The sequence below is a fragment of the Heterodontus francisci genome, chromosome 15 (genome assembly GCF_036365525.1).
Source record: "Heterodontus francisci isolate sHetFra1 chromosome 15, sHetFra1.hap1, whole genome shotgun sequence".
In the NCBI taxonomy this organism is placed as follows: Eukaryota; Metazoa; Chordata; class Chondrichthyes; order Heterodontiformes; family Heterodontidae; genus Heterodontus; species Heterodontus francisci.
The window spans coordinates 59839961-59858066 of NC_090385.1; the positions used below are offsets into that span (position 1 = coordinate 59839961).

General features: G+C 41.9%; 1 protein-coding gene across 3 annotated transcripts in view; it reads left to right on the plus strand.

The window, feature by feature from the left end:
- The window catches only part of LOC137377682 (ecto-NOX disulfide-thiol exchanger 2-like), a 300072-nt gene that overhangs the window by 166030 nt on the left and 115936 nt on the right, over positions 1–18106 (plus strand). For all 3 annotated transcript variants that reach the window (XM_068047599.1, XM_068047601.1, XM_068047600.1), the window contains one exon: positions 13328–13459. In XM_068047599.1, coding sequence (XP_067903700.1) covers positions 13328–13459 — 132 coding nt within the window. The remainder of the gene's footprint in view (positions 1–13327; positions 13460–18106) is intronic.

Below are 18106 nucleotides of genomic sequence, written 5' to 3' on the forward strand. Positions count from 1 at the left end.
GGAGAAATCACTCTGGATCCAAGAAAAGCTCATTTTCTAAATGGTGAGGAAGTTGCAACTATGGATGAGCAGAGAGATTTGGGTGTCCATATACAGAGATCACTATGTTAGTGAATAGGTACAAAAAATAATTTTAAAAAGGCTTATGGAATGTTTCCCTTTATCTCAAGGTGGTTGAACTACATAAATGAAGTTATACGTCAGCTGTACAGAGTACTGTGTTGAGTTTTGGGCACCAAACCTCAGGAAGGATATATGGCCATTGGAGGAGTACAGTGCAATTCACCAGAATGATACCAAGGTTTAAAGGGTTAAGTTGAGTGGCGTAAATGTGCTTTGTATTTCCTTGAGTTTAGAAGGTTGAGGGTGATGCAATTGATTGGAAATGATGAAGGGATTTGATATGGATGAAACACACAAACTATTTTCCAAGTTGGGGAATCCAGAACAAGGGACATTATCTTAAAGTTAGAGCTAGGCCATTTAGAACAAAAATCAGGAAAAACATTTTCACACAAAGGCAAGTGGAAATCTGGAATTCTGTGGATTCTAGGTCAACTTAAATTTTCAAGACATAAATCAATAGATTCTCTCATTAGGGAAGCATATCGAAGTATCTGGAAGAAAGGCAGGTAAATGGAATTGAGATGCACATCAGCCAATAAAATGGCAGAAGTAGGGTCTGAACGGCTTGTTCCTATGTTCCTACATGTACATGGCAATCTAAAAGTTACGTATTTATCAACTGCTGCTTTTATATTAGTGTTATTGCTGGAGGAAGTCCCAATCATAGCAGCAACATTCTAATGGCCTAGATTTTGCAGTCAGCAGCAAATGAATAACACTCACTGTTCACACTGAGGCTTGCCCACAGACTTTGTGGGCTTTTATACTGCGACTTGCTGTTATCAGAAAGTCAAAGCAGCATGACACTCTCTAGAGGGGATCTGGGTCCTATGTGAACATAACAAGCAATGGCCTCTCTCCCCAATCTTGAATCCTGACTGAGGCACACAGAGTCTAATCCAGGACGTGTAAGCTAGAATAGATAGTTAGATGTAAAATCATGTACAGAAAATGAAAGAGAAGGGAAGAAGGATGAGTTTAAGAGAGATAAGAGACAAAGAAAAAAGTTGAAGATTTTTTATATCTCCAACAATGTTATAATCTGAGGGAATGAGACTCCACACATTTAAAAATAAATTTTCAGTGCCAGATGGATTGTTTGATAGGAATTCAGGCATTATGCTGTTAAAAACTTGCTTACACTTGAAGGGGCAAGCCCTAACTTTTTCAGGCGTGTTTAGTGGGTAAGTACAGTAACTTCACAGCCTTCATGTACTCGATTGCCGAGTCTGTCAGTGAAATATTGGTGTAACAAAGCTTGTGGAAGAACTGGGAAAATCAGACAGCAACTTCCTGATTTCCGTGTTGAAATGCATATGTAGGGCCCTGGAGTTGGTGTCCAGTTCACTCCTTAATAACAGTGAGCACTGATGACTTCAGCATTATTTATACCGCAGAATCTGGGACAATATCATAAATGTGATGGGATTAGTGAGTTCTAGTTGCAGATGGGCTGTGGTTTAGTCTATTTATATAGAGCTTCCCTAGCATCAGAACGTTAAATATGTAAAAGTAACTTGGAAGCAACTGTGGTTTCAGTATTGCCAACAATGCTGTAAAATCCACCTTACAATGTAAACAGGGCAAATTCAGAGTATTAGATGGTTCAGTGGACTGCAGAGCTGCATTCTCTGGAGATTCTGAAATGCATGTACAATATAAAAACAAGCCAGATGGATAAAAATTTATAAGAGATGATTCCTTTTATGATGTGTATAGCAGCGCGTGATTTGCATCTCAGATCTCTACTGGTGAGTGCATCTGTTGCTTGAATTTGATGGTCGCAATTAAAACACTTTGACTCTCAGCTTAAGTCATGTGTGATCTGGAGTCTCCCAGCAAACTCTTTTTTGTACTTCTATGATGCATTTTTTCACTCCAAAAATAATGAAGAATGTTGAGAGAGAACTTTGCTGCCTACGAGGGTGGTGGAAGCAAAACGATAAATCATTTCAAAAGGAAATTGGATGGGCACCTGAGGGAAAGAAACTTGCAGGGCTTTGGAGATAGAGCTGGGTAATGGGACTGATTGGATTGCTCTACAGAGTCGGTATGGACGAGGGTAGAATGGCCTCCTGTGCTGTAATGTCTTTAAGACTCTAACACTAAGGTTCTTAACAATTTGCTTAAACTTGTGCTGAACTATCAGATGGTCAGTACCATTATATGGCATGTTCTTTCCTCCCCCACAGCCTCTGTCCTGCAGTGGATTTGCACGGAAAGGTGAATGCACATTGAGACATGATACTGGCAATAAAACTGGAAACTCGAGAGCCTCCGCAGTAGAAATAGATCAGCTCAAGTGTTGACTTGACAGTGTTGCCACATTTATCAAACAAATATTATCACAATAACACGGCTGCCTGATAAATACCTCAAAGGAATATAGAAAATGGTACAGCCAAAGTGTAAACTTCAGCAAGAGACAAATGGCAGATCTGTAAATGAGATCAACATGTACCTGAGCTGAATTTAAAAGCAGGACTGTTCAAAATACATGAGACATGGCCCAGCAAGATAAGTGATGTGTAGTTCTTAACTTTCCCTATTCTGTTAGAGAAATAAATAGGTATAACCTTCAGTAGCTTTCTCCTCCCCCTTCATACTGATGAGACCATCATTTCCGTACTCAGTGTGCCTACTGAATAATAGAATTCATGGTTATAGATTATAATTTATATGACATATAGTACCTTCAGACGCTCGGTTCTTTATCTGACTCAATATTCATAAGCTAACTTAAACTTTGCATATGGTTTATGACATTATCAAAATAGTTCATCAAGATTACAATGCAGAAATTCAATTATACTTCAGGTGCAGTGCACAATAACTGATTTTAAACTGCTAAACTCTTGAGTACATTCACTATTTTATCTGTAGTGTCCTGTTATTTCATTTGAACCTAGTAATATCGAGTTTTTAAAAAGAATGATAGCTGGATAAAGCTTCTGTTGTTGACGATCGCTTTGATGCTAATATGGTAACAATCAGGCGTTGGACCATCATCGAGCAGACATCTACCTATTTCACTCCCCTTCTGACATTTTGCTAGCCTGAGTCTTTTCAACTTAAAGTTGTGTTTAATTTAGCACCCTTGTTATTACACATTGATGTGATTGGAAATTAAAATGAATGGTATATGTTTGCTACACATTTGAAAGTTGAAAAATTAGAGAGGACGTCAGTCTGGATCACTCTGGGTGTATCTTTTGGCAGCCTGCCACATACAAGGATCACATGACAGAGGAATGGTGTTAAGTAAGGGAGATTTTTTTTTTAAAACAGTAGCCCCCATCTGTGGGTAGAGGCTTCAAATTACTGCAGCATTAGCATTCTACAATATTTAGATTACTGTAAAGCAGAGTAGACCCTACTTGCATGCATTACAGATAAATTGCTCAAGGCGGGTGCTAAGTTAGTTTTGTTATGGTTATAGGAAATGTTTTTATCTTGGATGTATAGAACCATAGAATGGCCAACATCACCAGCATCGAGGCCATCCTCCTACAAAGCCAACTACATTGGGCAGGTCATGTTGCCCGGATGGATGACAGTTGCCTGCCCAAGATAGTGTTGTATGGCGAGCTGACCACAGGTAAAAGGCACAAAGGGGCCCCATGCAAACATTTCAAGGACTCCCTGAAGAAGTCCCTCTCTGTGTGCTACATCAACCATCACCAGTGGGAAGCGCAGGCCATGGAGTGTGATGCCTGGAGATGCTACATCAGGAGGGCTACAGACACCTTTGAGACTGAGCAAAGAACCAGCATGAAAGAGAAAAGGAGCAGAAGGACAGATCCAATTGCCCCCAGCAGTGACTACACCTTCACTTGTACCTGCTGTGGGAGAATCTGCCAGTCAGGGATAGGCCTGACTAGCCATGAGCGGGCCTGCAACTGATGACTACAATCTTCCCAAATTCTTCGTCCACGAATAAATGCCAAGAGATAGAACCATAGAATGGTTAGAGGGAGGCCATTGGGCCAACAGTCTGTGTTGGCTCTCTGGTAGAGCAATTTAGCTAGTTCCACTCCTCTGCTCTTTTCCTGTAGTCCTGCAATTTCTCTTTCTGCAGGTGCTTATCCAAGTCCCTTTCGAAAGCCATGATTGAATCTGTGCCACCATCCACTCAGACAGTGAATTCCAGATCCTAAACACTTTTTTCTCACATCGCCTTTGGTTCTTTTGACAATCACCTTAAATCTATATCCTCTAGTTCTTGACACTTCTGCCAATGGGAGCAATTTCCCTCTTATCTACTCTGTCAAGACCCCTCATGATTTTGAACATCTCTATGAAATCTGTTCTCCAAGGAGAACAACTCCAGCTTCTCCATTCTGTCCACGTAACTGAAGTCCCTCCTCCCTGGATCCATTCTCATAAATCTTTTCTACACCCTCTCTAAAGCCTTTACATCCTCAAAGTGCAGAGCCCAGAATTGGACATAGTACTCCAGTTGGGGCCAAGCCAGTGTTTTATAAAGGTTCATTATAACTTCCTTGCTTTTGTACTCCATGATCCCATATGCCTTTTTAGCCACTTTCACTGTTCTACCACCTTCCCTGTTCTGCCACCTTCCTTATACCTCTAGGTCTTTCTGTTCCTACACCCCCTTTAGAATTGTGCCCTTTAGTTTATATTGCCTCTCCTTGTTCTTCCTATCAAAATGTATCACTTTATACTTCTCTATTAAATTTCATCTGCCATGTGTCCATCCATTCCACCAGTGTTTCTGTGTCCTCTTGAAGTCCATCACCTCCTCACAGTTCACAACACTTCCAAATGTTGTCATCTGCAAATTTTGAAACAGTGCCCTGTACACCCAGGTCTGTGTCATTGATATACATCAAGAAAAGCAGTGGTCCTAGTAACAACCACTGGAGAACCCCACTGTATACCTTGCTGCAGTCTGAAAAACAACCCTTCACCACAATTATCTGTTTCCTGTCACAGCCAACTTTATATTCATGCTGCCACTGTCCCTTTTATTCCGTGGGACAACTTTGCTGGCAAACCTAATATGTGGCACTGTATCAGATGCCTTTTGGGTGTCCATATATACCACAGCAACCACATTACCTTCATCAACCCTCTCTGTTACCTCATCGGAAAAACTCAATCAAGTTAGTTAAACATAGTTTGCATTTAACAAATCCATGCAGGCTTTCCTTAATTAAACTACACCTGTCCAAGTGACTGTTAATTTTGTCCTGAATTATTGATCCTAAAAGCTTTCCCACCACTGAGGTTAAACTGACTGGCCTATAGTTGCTGTGCTTGTCCTTAGACCCTTTTTTGAACAAGGATGTAATATTTGCAATTCTGCAGTCCTCTGGCACCACCTCCAAACCTGAGGAGCATTGCAAGGTTATGGCTTGTACCTCCACAATTTTCATTGTTACTTCCTTCAGCATCTTTCGATCCATCCCATCTGATCCTGGTGACTTAACAACTTGAAGTATAGCCAACCTTTCAAATACCTCCTCTTTAACAATTTTTAGCCCATCCAGTATTTCAACTACCTTCTCATTCACTGACTCTAGCAGCATCTTCTTCCTTGATAAAAATAGATGCAAAGTACTCATTTAGCACCTCAGCCATGCCCTCTGTCTCCATGTGTAAATCTCCTTTCTGGTCCCTAATCGCCCTCACCCCTCCTCTTACTACCTTTTTACTATTCATGTGGCTACAGAAGACTTCTGAATTCCCTTCACACTCACTCTTTGGCCAGAATTTTATGTCCCGGCGGTGGCCCCACTGACCAGCTAAAATGTTGGGACGAGCCAGTCTTCACCAGGCCTGGAAACCATGCAGCAATTTTGCATGGCTCAGGCCCTTAATTGGCTGTGGTTGGGGCTTCTGCCCCTCTGAGGCTGGAAGTCCTGCCTGCAAGATCGGCTGGCCAATCAGTGTGCCGGTAGCTCCTCAGTCCCAGCAGCGCCCCTGAGAGTGGTGGCCACTGCTGGGACTGCACCCAGCGAGAGGAGCAACAGGCCCTGAAAATGTTGCGTGGGGTTTCGGGCCTCGCTGGGGGCAATCAGCTGGGCTTAGACAAGGGGGAAGAGGGGTTGATCAAAAGGGTGAGGGGAAGTGCTTCAGTGGGATGTGGTTTGTGCCGCTGGGGAGCCCTCCATGGGGCACAGGGTGTCCGATCAGGAGGCCCCCCCCCCATGTCCCCCAAGCCTGCAAGGAGGCCGCCCGGTCAGCTGGTGAAGTGCCCATCCACAGCTGGTATTGTACCAGTGGCAGCGGGAGGAGGCCCTTAGGTGCAATTACTTGGCCACTTAAGGGCCTCAATTGGCTTGGGGCGGGCAGGCCATTTCCCACCTCCCCAGCTGCTGGTAAAATGGCAGCAGGGACTCGTAGGCAACGGAAACGTCACCACCCGCCTCCCATTCGATTTTGTGCTCCCCAGCCTCCAGCCTGCTGCCAAAGGTGGCGTAAAATTCCGGCCTTTGCTCTATTATTTCCTTTTTCACTTGCCCTCTGCACTTTCTATATTTAGCTGGTTCCTACTTGTATTATCAACCTGACATCTGTCATATGCAACATTTTTCTGCTTCATCTTCCTCTCTATCTCTTTTGTTAACTAGGGAGCTAATGCTTTGTTTTTCCCTACCTTTCCCCTTTGTGGGAATGTGTGTCAACTGTATCAAAACCATCTCCTCTTTAAAGTCAGCCCATTGTTCCATTACTGTTTTGCCAACGTGTGTGTATAATATATATTTATAATAGTGACCTCTTTACCTAAAAACAGTAGCTGGTGTACTACTGCAATTGAGGCATCATTGAAATTGCTTAAAGAGCTTGGAAACAAGCTTTCTACTTAGTTTTGAAATCAAATTTGCAAAGGAATTTGAAAATTGTTATTGTGTGGAACATAGGTTTCCAGACTTTATTGAAAGATCATCAAATTCCTATCTGGGACTGGCCCATTGTGAGTAGTGTGTTGAGGATGTGTACTAGTGTAAAGTTTTGACAACATTTTCAATTGATATTGAACTGTTTAAAAAGAGAGAACGGGATAAGCTGTGTAATTACAGGCTAGTCAGCCTACCTCGGTGGTTGGAAAGTTATTGGAAAAAATTCGGAGACAGGATAAATCTTCATTTAGAAAGACACTGATTAATCAAAGACCGCACAGATTTGTTAAGGGAAGGTTGTGTCTAACTAACGTGATTGAATTTTTTGAGGCGGTAACAAGGAGGATTGATGAGAGTAGTGCATTTGATGTAGTCTATATGGATTTTAGCAAGGCTTTTGATAAGGTCCCACATGGCAGACCTGTCAGAGTAAAAGCCCATGGTATCGAGAGGCAGGAAGCAAAGGGTAAAGGTGGATGGGTGTTTTCTGACTGGAAGGCTGTTTCCAGTGGGGTTCCGCAGGGCTCAGTACTAGATCCCTTGCTTTTTGAAGTATACCTCCATGATTTGGACCTGAATGGACGGAGTACAATTAAGAATTTTGCAGGTGATACAAAAGTTGACTGGTTAATAATGAAGAAAGCTGTAGACTGCAGGAAGAAATCAATGGATGAATAGGATGGGCAGAACAGCGGTAAATGGAGTTCATTCCAGAGAAGTGTGAGTTATTGCAATTGGGGAAGGCTGACAAGGCCAGGGAATATGTAATAAATGGTAGGATACTGAGAAATGTAGAGGAACTGAGGGACCTTGGAGTGCCTATCCACAGATCCTTGAAGGTGGCTCGACAGGTCGATAAGGTGGTCAAGAAGGCATATGGGATACTTGCCTTTATTAGCCGAGGCATAGAATATAAGAACTGAGACATTATGCTGGAACAGGATAAACACTAGTTAGGTCACAGCTGGAATACTGCATGCAGTTCTGGTTACTGCACTATAGGAAAGATGTGATTATATGAGAGAGGGTACAGAGGATGGTGGGAATCTGGAATTTAGTGCCTGAAAGGGTGGTAGAGGCACAAACCCTCAACATTTAAAAAATACTTGGAAATGCACTTAAAATGCCATAACCTACAAGGTTCTGGACCAAGAGCTGCAAAGTGGGATTTTGCTGGATGGCAACTTGTCAGCTGGCACAGACGCAATGGGCCAAATGGCCTCCTTCTGTGCTACAGATTTCTATGATTCTATATTAATGTTAATAGTTTGAGAAAATGTGTTTTAAAAAAAATCTAAATACCTATTGCAAATAGATTATTCAATTATCGTATTTATCCGGCCTGGACTCCAAAGACTGAATGGTGGCCTCCTGTGCTGTAAATGACTATTTTAAATGCTACTTATTCAAAATATTGTAAAATAGATTTCTATAGATTTAGTGGTGTGCTAAGTCACCTCTTGTTTCACAATGGCTGGTTTGAGGCAGCATGTGAACCATTATTTTGTTTACAACCCCTCTATTCGTTACAACATGGCTTCTTGTTTTTTTTTTCTGTTCTTTCATGGAATGTGGGTGTCGCTGGCAAGGCCAGCATTTGTTGCCCATTCCTAATTGCCGTTGACAACTGATTGCCTTGCTAGGCCATTTCAGAGGGCAGTTAAGAGTCAACCACATTGCCCTTATCAGCCGAGGCACAGAATATAACAGCTGGGAGGTTGTGCTGGAACTGAACAAACACTACTGAGGCCACAGCTGGATTACTGCATGCCTTTCTGGTTACCGCACAGGAAAGATGTGCTTGCACTAGAGAGGGTACAGAGGATGGTAGGAATCTGGAATTCACAGTCTGAAAGGATGGTTGTTTAGGTGACATTAGTAGTTTATTTTTGAACATGTGACAAACGAATGCAAAATTTTCTGTTTAAGTTACATGGGTATATCCAGAGTTATAACGGCACAGAAGGAGGCCATTCGGCCTATTGGGTCCATGCCAGCACTCTAGAACAATCCAGGCAGCCTTATTCATCGGCTGTATCCCTGTAGCCCTGCAAGTTTATTTCCCTTAAGTGCCCATCCAGTTTCCTTTTGAAATCATTGATCGTCTCAGCTTCCACCACCCTTGTAGTCAGTGAGTTCCGTATCATTACCACTCGCTGCATTAAAAAAAATCTTCACATCCTCCCCTGCATCTCTTGCCAAAAATGTTAAATCTGTGTCTCCTAGTCCTTGTACTATCAGCTAATGGGAACAGCTTTTCTTTGTCTACCCTCTCTAAACCTGTCATAATCTTGTACACATCTGTCAGATCTCGCCTCAATCTCCTTTGCTCCAAGGAGAACAACCCCAACCTCTCCAAGGACTCTCACATCCTTCCTGAAGTGTGATGACAAGAACAGGATGCAGTGCTCTAGTTGTGGCCTAACCAGCGATTTATAAAAGTTCAGCATAATTACCCTGCTTTTGTCCTCAAACCTCTATTTATGAAGCCCAAGATCCCATATGCTTTGCTAACTAGTCTCTCAGTATGTCCTGCCACCTTCAAAGATGAAGATGAATCCCCCTTAGGTCCCTCTGTCCCTGTACACTCTTTATAACTGTGCCATTTAGTCTGCAATTGCCCCCTCCCTTTCCTTTTTGCCAAAATGTATGACCTCTGTATTAAATTCCATCTGCCACTTGTCTTCCCATTCTACTAGCCTATCTATGTCCTATTGCAGTCGATTGGTATCATAGTCACTGTCTGCCACACCTCCAAGTTTGGTATCATAGACAAATATTGAAATTTTACTGTATTCCAATATCTAAGTTTTTATATATATATATATATATATTACACGTACATAAAAATAAAAAAGCAGTGGTCCCAGCACTGACCTTTGGGGAACACCACTGTCCAGCATCCTCTAGTCAGAAATACAACCAATTACTGTGACTCACTGTTTTCTGTCCTTAAGCTAATTCTTCACGCAAGCTGACACTGACCCTCCTATTCCATGAGCCTCAATTTTGTTAACCAACCTTTTATGTAGTACTTTGCCAACCGTTTTCTTAAAATCCATATAGACAACATCCATTGTTTTTCCTTCAACCTTCTCTGTTAATTCTTCCAAAAAAAATCAATTAGATTAGTCAAGCATGATCTGCCATTTACAAATCAATGCTGACTTTTCCTAATTAACTCAAGTCTCTCCAAGTGCCTGTTGATTTCTTTTTCCCTGATTATTGCTTCTAAAGCCTAACCCACCAGAGATGTGAAACTAACCAGCCTGTCGTAACAAGGACTGTCCTTACACTCATTATTCAATAAGGGTGTCACATTTGCCATTCTCCAATCCTCTGGCATCTCCCCCATATCAATGGAAGATTATGGCAAGCCCTTCTGCTATCTCCACTCCCACTTCCTTCAGCAACCTGGGATGCAAGCCATCCGGACCAAGCAACTTATCCACTCTAAGCATTGCCAGCCTTTCCAGTACATCATACCTATCAATTAGCACTTCATCTGTTAGCTCTACCATCTCCGCTTCAACCAATATTTTGTCAACAGCCTCTTCCTCAGTAAACACTGATACCAAGCGCTTATTAAGTATTCTAGCCTTGCCCTATGCCTCTAAGCATTACCTTCTTTGTCCCTAATAGGCCTCTTACTACCTGCTTACTATTATGCCGGTGGAAGATTTTTGGGTTCCTTTTATTCTCTCTTTGCCAGTCTTATTTTCCTCTTAACTTCCCCGCTCAACTTGTTGTATATGGCTTGGTTCTCGCTTAAAGAATTCACTTTTTTTTTCTTATTATTCTCTATCTCCCTCATCATCCAAGGAGCCCTGGCTTTGGTTCCCTTACCTTTCACTCTTGTTGGAATGTACCTAGCCTATACCTGAAATATCTCCTTAAAGATCTGTTACAGATTTTGCTGTCAATCTTTGGTAGCATTTTACTCTGGCTAGATCTCTTCTCATCCCATTGAAGTTAGCCTTCTAATTTAGAAGTTCTACTTTAGATTGTTCCTTACTCTTCATTTCTCATCTAAACCTTATACAATGATTGTCCTTAATCAAGTGTTTCCCCACAGATACTTGGTCCACTTAACCTGCCTCATTCTCCAGCACCGCCTCCTTCCTAGTTGGACCAAGAACATACTGGTGAAGAAAATTCCCCTGAACACATGACAGTAATTTCTTTCCTTCCTTTTCCCTCACATTATGCCAGTCGGTATTTGGGTAATTAAAGTCCCCCAGTATCACCACTCTATAGTTCTTGTACATCTCCATCATTTCTGTACAGATTTGCTGTTCTGTCTCTCTCTGTCTCACTATTTTGACAAATGAATGCAAAATTTTCTGTTAAAGTTACAATTGTTATGACCAGGTGAGAAAGGTGGGACTCTGTTAGCCTTCACCTGGTCTTATTGTAACAGGGCTTTAATTTTAAACACACTGTGTTTTGAGCTCCCCCTTGTTGAATCCTTGTTCACCACTTTTCAATTATAAGGGAAAGAAATGAGCACAAAGAGGCTTTCTTAGGTTTAAAGAAGAAAAGTGAAATTTTATTAAAACTTAAACTCTAATTCATTTAACGCCTACAGATACACGCTACACCCCACGCTAGCATGCAAACGCGATATACACAAGCAAATAGAGAGAGAAAAGAGTAGAAGAAAACAAAGTAGAACAGTTTGAGGCAATATCTTGTCACTGTGCTTGGAGCTCACTGTATTGTCCTTTTGTAGGTAGTTCTTGCTTTTCGTTGGGGCCCAGTATTATTAAATCTTGTTCACTGTACGAGACTTTTCTCTCTTGGGGTTCATGTGTCTTCAGTTCCGTGAGAAAGAGATGGGCGCAGACAGGAGAGAGGTCTTTTCCAGTCCAGGAGCAAACAGCTTTCTGAATTTTAAAATTCTGTGGCAAGTTCAAATTCAAAAAATTCCAACTGCCAGTTAGTATGTGACTAAACTGGTCTGACCAGGTCTTCAGTGTATTGGGGAAGCAGGGACTGGGTCCTTTGTTCCAACATTGTCTGCTAGTATGCAAAAAAGGTCTTTCTGGCGAGGGGCCTGGCAATTCCTTGTGATAGGCCCTCTTTTCTTCCTAGCAGCAATTTTAAGTTTTAATATTCATGTGGTGAAATAATGTGTACCTCATTCTTGGCAGGTGGGGGCCTGCATGACACAAGGTTACCATTCAGAGGTTACCAATCCTAGTGGAAAGCTGTGCTGGAAGCAGATGCAAGTTGAACAATTGGGACTACAGGGCCCTCACCTTTGCTGCCCGCTAGGATTACAAGAAAATTTAATATGACTTTTCATCTGTTTTCATTGGATGAGCTTTATCCTGATAGTTTACTATATGTCTGAGAACCACCTTTTCTTGCTCAGACTGTCAGCCAGAACGTGGCACTGACCATTTTGGAGCCACCACTTCCAATTGGTGAAACCAATTTGCTTATACTGAGATAAGTTAATTAACGAGGGAAAAAAAATTTGACTGGCAAAAAAAAGGTTGGCTCTTGCCTTGCTGTATAGCAGTTCCAACCATCTTTATTAAAATGGTTTCTAAAATAGAAATGTAGTCTTTTTAAACATTGATGAATATCCAAGGCATTGCATTGGTATTGCTGCAATTGAGAGCGTGACTGATGCCACAGACCAGCGGAGCGCAACTTTGACTCCCTAACTGAGTTTTCAAAATCAGATGCATTGCTGAAGGCTGGTAAGCGAAGGACAGTCATTTCCTCGGATAGAGTGGTCATGAACTGCAGACATGTTATACATTCACTTAAATTTGGTTGTTGGAGTTCACTAGTTTCTACGCTACTGAGATCTCCACATTTAATCCAAAAAACTGTTATGTTGATTTTGATGGACTAAACCTGCCTTTTCTATATAGTGCCGAAAAATAGCTGATCCTTTTGTCAGTTTAATTCCCATCTGCAGTATCAATTGCTCCCCTGGTGGCAGAGATCTAAAATACAAATCAAGATATGAACTGGAGTTGTACAGGCTTGAAAGATCCCAGGCTTTGTCTTTGGTCTGCATTTACTGATCTTATCTGGGGTGGTGGTAGCGGCACGATAATTGGACTTGGATTGAGGGAAAACCAGCCATGTGGCAGGTGGCCATAATGCCATCCCAACATAAATCGGTGCCTTTAGGATAGTAGATGGGAAATTTAGTTTTACAGAAATATAGTGTTTATTTAAATAATACTGTAATAAACATGTGTAAAATGAAGAAAAAGGCCCTTGGTGGTTTATTTACTCAGGCAAAAATCAAAATTAGTTTATGAACAATTACATGAAATTGCAACATTATTTCTATTCTTCATTTGCAACAGATGGTTTCAGAAAACTAGCCTTAGACTCCAGCCCACTAAGAATGTCATTATCGGACCCTACAGCTTGGACAACAGCCATGAACAACCTGGGAATGGGACCAATGGGAATGACTGGACAGCCGCTTATGTCAGGTATACTTGCTTCTTGATTCTGTTGCCCAGTAGAACCCTTCTGATGCCTCTCCCAATTATATTTATGTTGATCAATGCTGGATGCTGCTGTCCTGGGGAAGTTGCTGCTGAGTTTTGAAATTTAGATGCTACAGATTTAATTCTGAACCTTGACCTTGTATTCTTTTGCGTTTCACATCTGTTTGATACAGTGATATACAGAAATATTATCTATTTTTCATCAGTTTAAAATGGAAGCAGCTTTTTGAGGGATAAAATTTTTTCTCTATTGCCAATGGTATTAAATTTGTTTCAGGTGAATGCAAATCTGTTTTGGAAACACCTGATGATCAGGTTTAATCTGGAGTGGGTTTTGATTGGACTGGGTGGATCAAATGCAAAACGCTGGCATTTTTTCAGGCCCTGGGATATTTTAAATGGTAGGTTTCATTTAAATGCTGCAAGTCCATTTTCTGCCAGCTGGCAGATATCTGGAGGATCTTGTAGAAGGGAAGGTTTGGTGGGAGTGGGTGGGTCTAGAGCAGGGGAAGCCAAAACTTCCTTTGTGGGGCCCAAAGGAGGAGTACTCCTGGCCCAACAAATGAATTTCTTTCACTTCCTGAAAGGCCTCTTCAACAAAAATAGCGCCTTGAACTGAAAAAAAAATCCCAAGGCATTTCACAGGAGCATTATCAATAACATAATTTGATGCTGACCACATATAGTAATATTAGGGCAAATGAACAAAACCTCGATCAAAGATGTAGGTTGGAAAGAGAAGCGGAGAGTTTGACGGAGGGAATTCCAGAACTCGTGGCCTTGGTAGCTGAAGGCATGTCTGCCACTGGTGGAGTGAGTTAGGACACACAGTTTTAGATGGCCTCAAGATTATGGAGGGTAGAATGTGGGCGGACAGCCACGAGTGCATTGGAATGGACAGGTGTAGAGGTAACAAGGCATGACTGCTTCAGCTTGGTGAGAATGTTATGACAGCTTCCTCTCCGACTCCATTTAAAATTGTTCCAATTAGCATGAAATATAAACAGAAAATTCTGGAAATGCTCAGCAGGTCAGGCAGCATCTGTGGAGAGAGGAATAGAGTTGATGTTGAAGGTTGATGACCATTCGGCAGAACTGGAAAAAGTTAGTAATGTAACGGGTTTTAAGCAAATTAAGAGGCAGGGAAAGGAGGAGTAAGAAAAGAACAAAAAGGAACATCTGTGATAGGGTAGAAGGCAGGAGAGATTCAATGAAAGAACAAGGTGATGGTGCAAAGCAAAAGCAGATGGTAATCGGAGAAGTAAAGGAACAGATGGGACTGGAGGAGGTGTAAATGGGAATAGCAGAATCATTACCAATGTTACTGTGAAAAAATGGGAGCAATATGATCTGAAATTGTTGAACTTAATGTTAAGTCCAGAAGCTGTGAAGTGCCTAATTGAAAGTTGAACTTGCGTAGAGTTTCATTGAAACAATCTAGGAGGCTGAAGTCAGAGTGGGAGTGGGGCGGAGAAGTAAACTGACAAATGTTTATTGTCTCATTGCCATCTCTTTTTGCTTTGCACCATCATCCCTTTTGTCATTTAATCTCCTCTGCCTTTCACCCTATCGCAAGCTTTCCCTTTTCTTCACAGTCATTTCACCACCTCTGTACTTGCTTAAAATCTGTTACATTTCAAACTTTTTGCTGTTCCAACACTGTCATCAACCTGAAATATTAACTCTCTTTCTCTCTCCACAGATGCTGCATGACCTGAATATTAACAGCATTTTCTGTTTTTATTTCAGATTTCCAGCTTCTGCAGTATTTTGCTTTTTGATTAGTATTTATGTATGAAGCTCCCCCAATTCCAGCAGTGTTAATCCACAACACTAAATATCTACCCCTCCATCACTGTTGTTTCCTGGCCGCAGTGTGTACCAACTACAGGATGCACTGCAGCAACTTGCCAAGATTACTTCAGCAGCAAACCCATAACCTCCACCATCTTGAAGGACAAGGGCAGTAGGTGCATGGGAATACCATATTCTACAAGTTACATAGGAAAATAGGAACCGGAGTAGGCCATTCAGTCCATCAAGCCTGCTCCGCCATTCAGTAAGATCATGGCTGATCAGCTACCTCAATGCAACTTTCCAGCACTATCCCCAAATCCCTTGAAATCATTAGTATCCAGACATCTATCAATTTCTGTCTTGAACATGCTCAATGATTGAGCTTCCACAGCCCTCTGGGGTAGAGAATTCCAAAGATTCACCACCCTCAGAAACAAAATTCCTTCTCATCTTAGTCTTAAATAAGACCCCTTATTCTGAGATTATGTCCCCTGGTTCTAGAGTCACCAGCCAGGAGCAACATCCTATACATCCATCCTGTCGCACGGCGTAAGAATTTTGTAAGTTTCAATGAGATCACGTCTCATTCTTCGAAACTCTAGAAAATACAAGCCCAGTTTCTTCAATCTCTCCTCACAAGATAATCCCACTATCCCAGGGATTAGTCTGGTGAAGCTCCATTGCTCTCCTCTGTGGCAAGTATATCCTTCCTTTGATGAGGAGACCAAAATTGTACACAATACTCCAGGTGCAGTCTCACCAAGGCTTTATACAATTGCAGCAACACTTCTTCATTCCTGTACTCAAAACCCTTTGCAATGAAGGCCAACATACCATTTGCCTTCCTAATAGCTTACTGCACCTGCATGCTAGCTTTTAGTGACTCATGAAAAAGGACACCCAGGTCCCTTTCGACATAAACACTTCCCAATCTCTCACCATTTAAGAAATATTCTGTCTTTCTGTTTTCTTTACCAAAGTGAATAACTTCATACTTATTCACATTATATTCCATCTGCCATGTTCTTGCCCATTTACCTTAGCCTGTCCAGGTCCCCTTGAAGCCTCCTTGCATCCTCCTCACAACTTGCATTCCCACCTAGTTTTGTGTCATCAGCAAATTTGGAAATATTACATTTGGTCTCCAGATCATTTTTATAGATTGTGAACAGCTGTGGCCTCAGCACTGATCCTTACGGTACTCCACTAAGTGTAGTCTGCCATCGTGAGAATGTGATTCAGTAAGGTGGCCCACCACTTCTTGAAGGGCAACTTGAGATGGGCGACAAATGCTGGCCTTGCTAGTGATGCCCATTTCCTGAGAATGAACATAAATAAAAATTCAGGCAAGCCAAATTAGTTGCTACACCTCCTGTAAGGCCCAACTACTACTATGCTGTAGTAGTTCTCTACCAGAGCCAAGGTAAGAACTGGAGCCAGCACAGCGCCCCCAAAATCTAAAATTTGTGATATGGTGAAAGTAGTCTGTTCATCGACGCATACTTATGCTTCTCCCTGGGATAGTAGCTTCGCAATCGTAAGTTTTAAGTGTACAGTAAAATAAATGCACACAATGTTACTCATGAGAAAGAAAGGAATAACTTGCATTTATACAGAGTCTTTCACAACCTCAGGTCATCCCAAAGCACTTACTGCCAATTAAGTACTTTTGATGTGTAATCGCTTGTAATGTAGAGAAATGCTGCAGCCAATTATGCACACAGCAAACTGCAATGAGCAGATGATCTGCTTTAGTGATGGTTGAGGAATAAATGTTGGTCAGGACGTCAGGAAAACTTTCCTGCTCATTTTAGGAAGGTGCCTTGGGATCTTTTACATCCACCTGGGAGGACATATGGAGATGGCTTAATATTTCATCCCAAACACGACACCTCTGACGGTGCAGCACTCCCTTACTACTGTACTGAAATGTCAGCTTAGATTATGTGCTCAAGTCTCTGGAGCAGAGCTTGAACATGTACCTTCTGACTTGGAGGCAAGTGTGCCGCCACTTGAGCCAAGGCTGACATCTTCATCAGTACTATCTTGCTAGCTTGAATATGGCAGTACAGTTCAGAGTGCCATACTCCCACCAGTATACTTAATATGGTAAGTTGTGACAGGGTCTGAATTGTTTTCCTCTTAAGATTAATGTGAACATTAAAGTTATTCTTTGTGATTCTTTAATCTTGGTGTCTTATCAAAAATGTCTGCTTTATTTCACTGAAACAACTCATATGATTGGCATGGATGTCAAAAGTGCTGGATCTTTATTTCAAATTTGGTGCTAAGTGTAAATGGGCTTCTAATCAAGGTGAATACATATCCTTGTAACTAGAGTCCTGTCTAAAAGAAGCATACTCTACTGCTTTCTCAGTTATTCGAGACATACATTTCCCACACTCGTACGACTGATTTCATTTTTTAAAAATTCGTTCATAGGGTGTGGGTGTTGCTGGCTAGGCCAACATTTATTGCCCATTCCTAATTGCTCTTGAGAAGGTTGTGGTGAGCTGCCTTCTTGAACCGCTGCAGTCTATGTGAGGTTGGTACGCCCACGGTGCTGTTAGGAAGGGAGTTCCAGGATTTTGACGGAACAGCGGTATCGTTCCAAGTCAGGATGGTGTGTGACTTGGAAGGGAACTTGCAGGTGGTGATGTTCCCATGCATTTGCTGCCCTTGTCCTTCTAGTTGGTAGAGGTCGCGGTTTTGGAAGGTGCTTTCTAAGGTGCCTTGGTGCATTGCTGCATTGCATCTTGTAGATGGTACACACTGAAGCCACTGTGGGTCGGTGGTGGACGGAGTGAATGTTTGTGGATGGGGTGTCAGTCA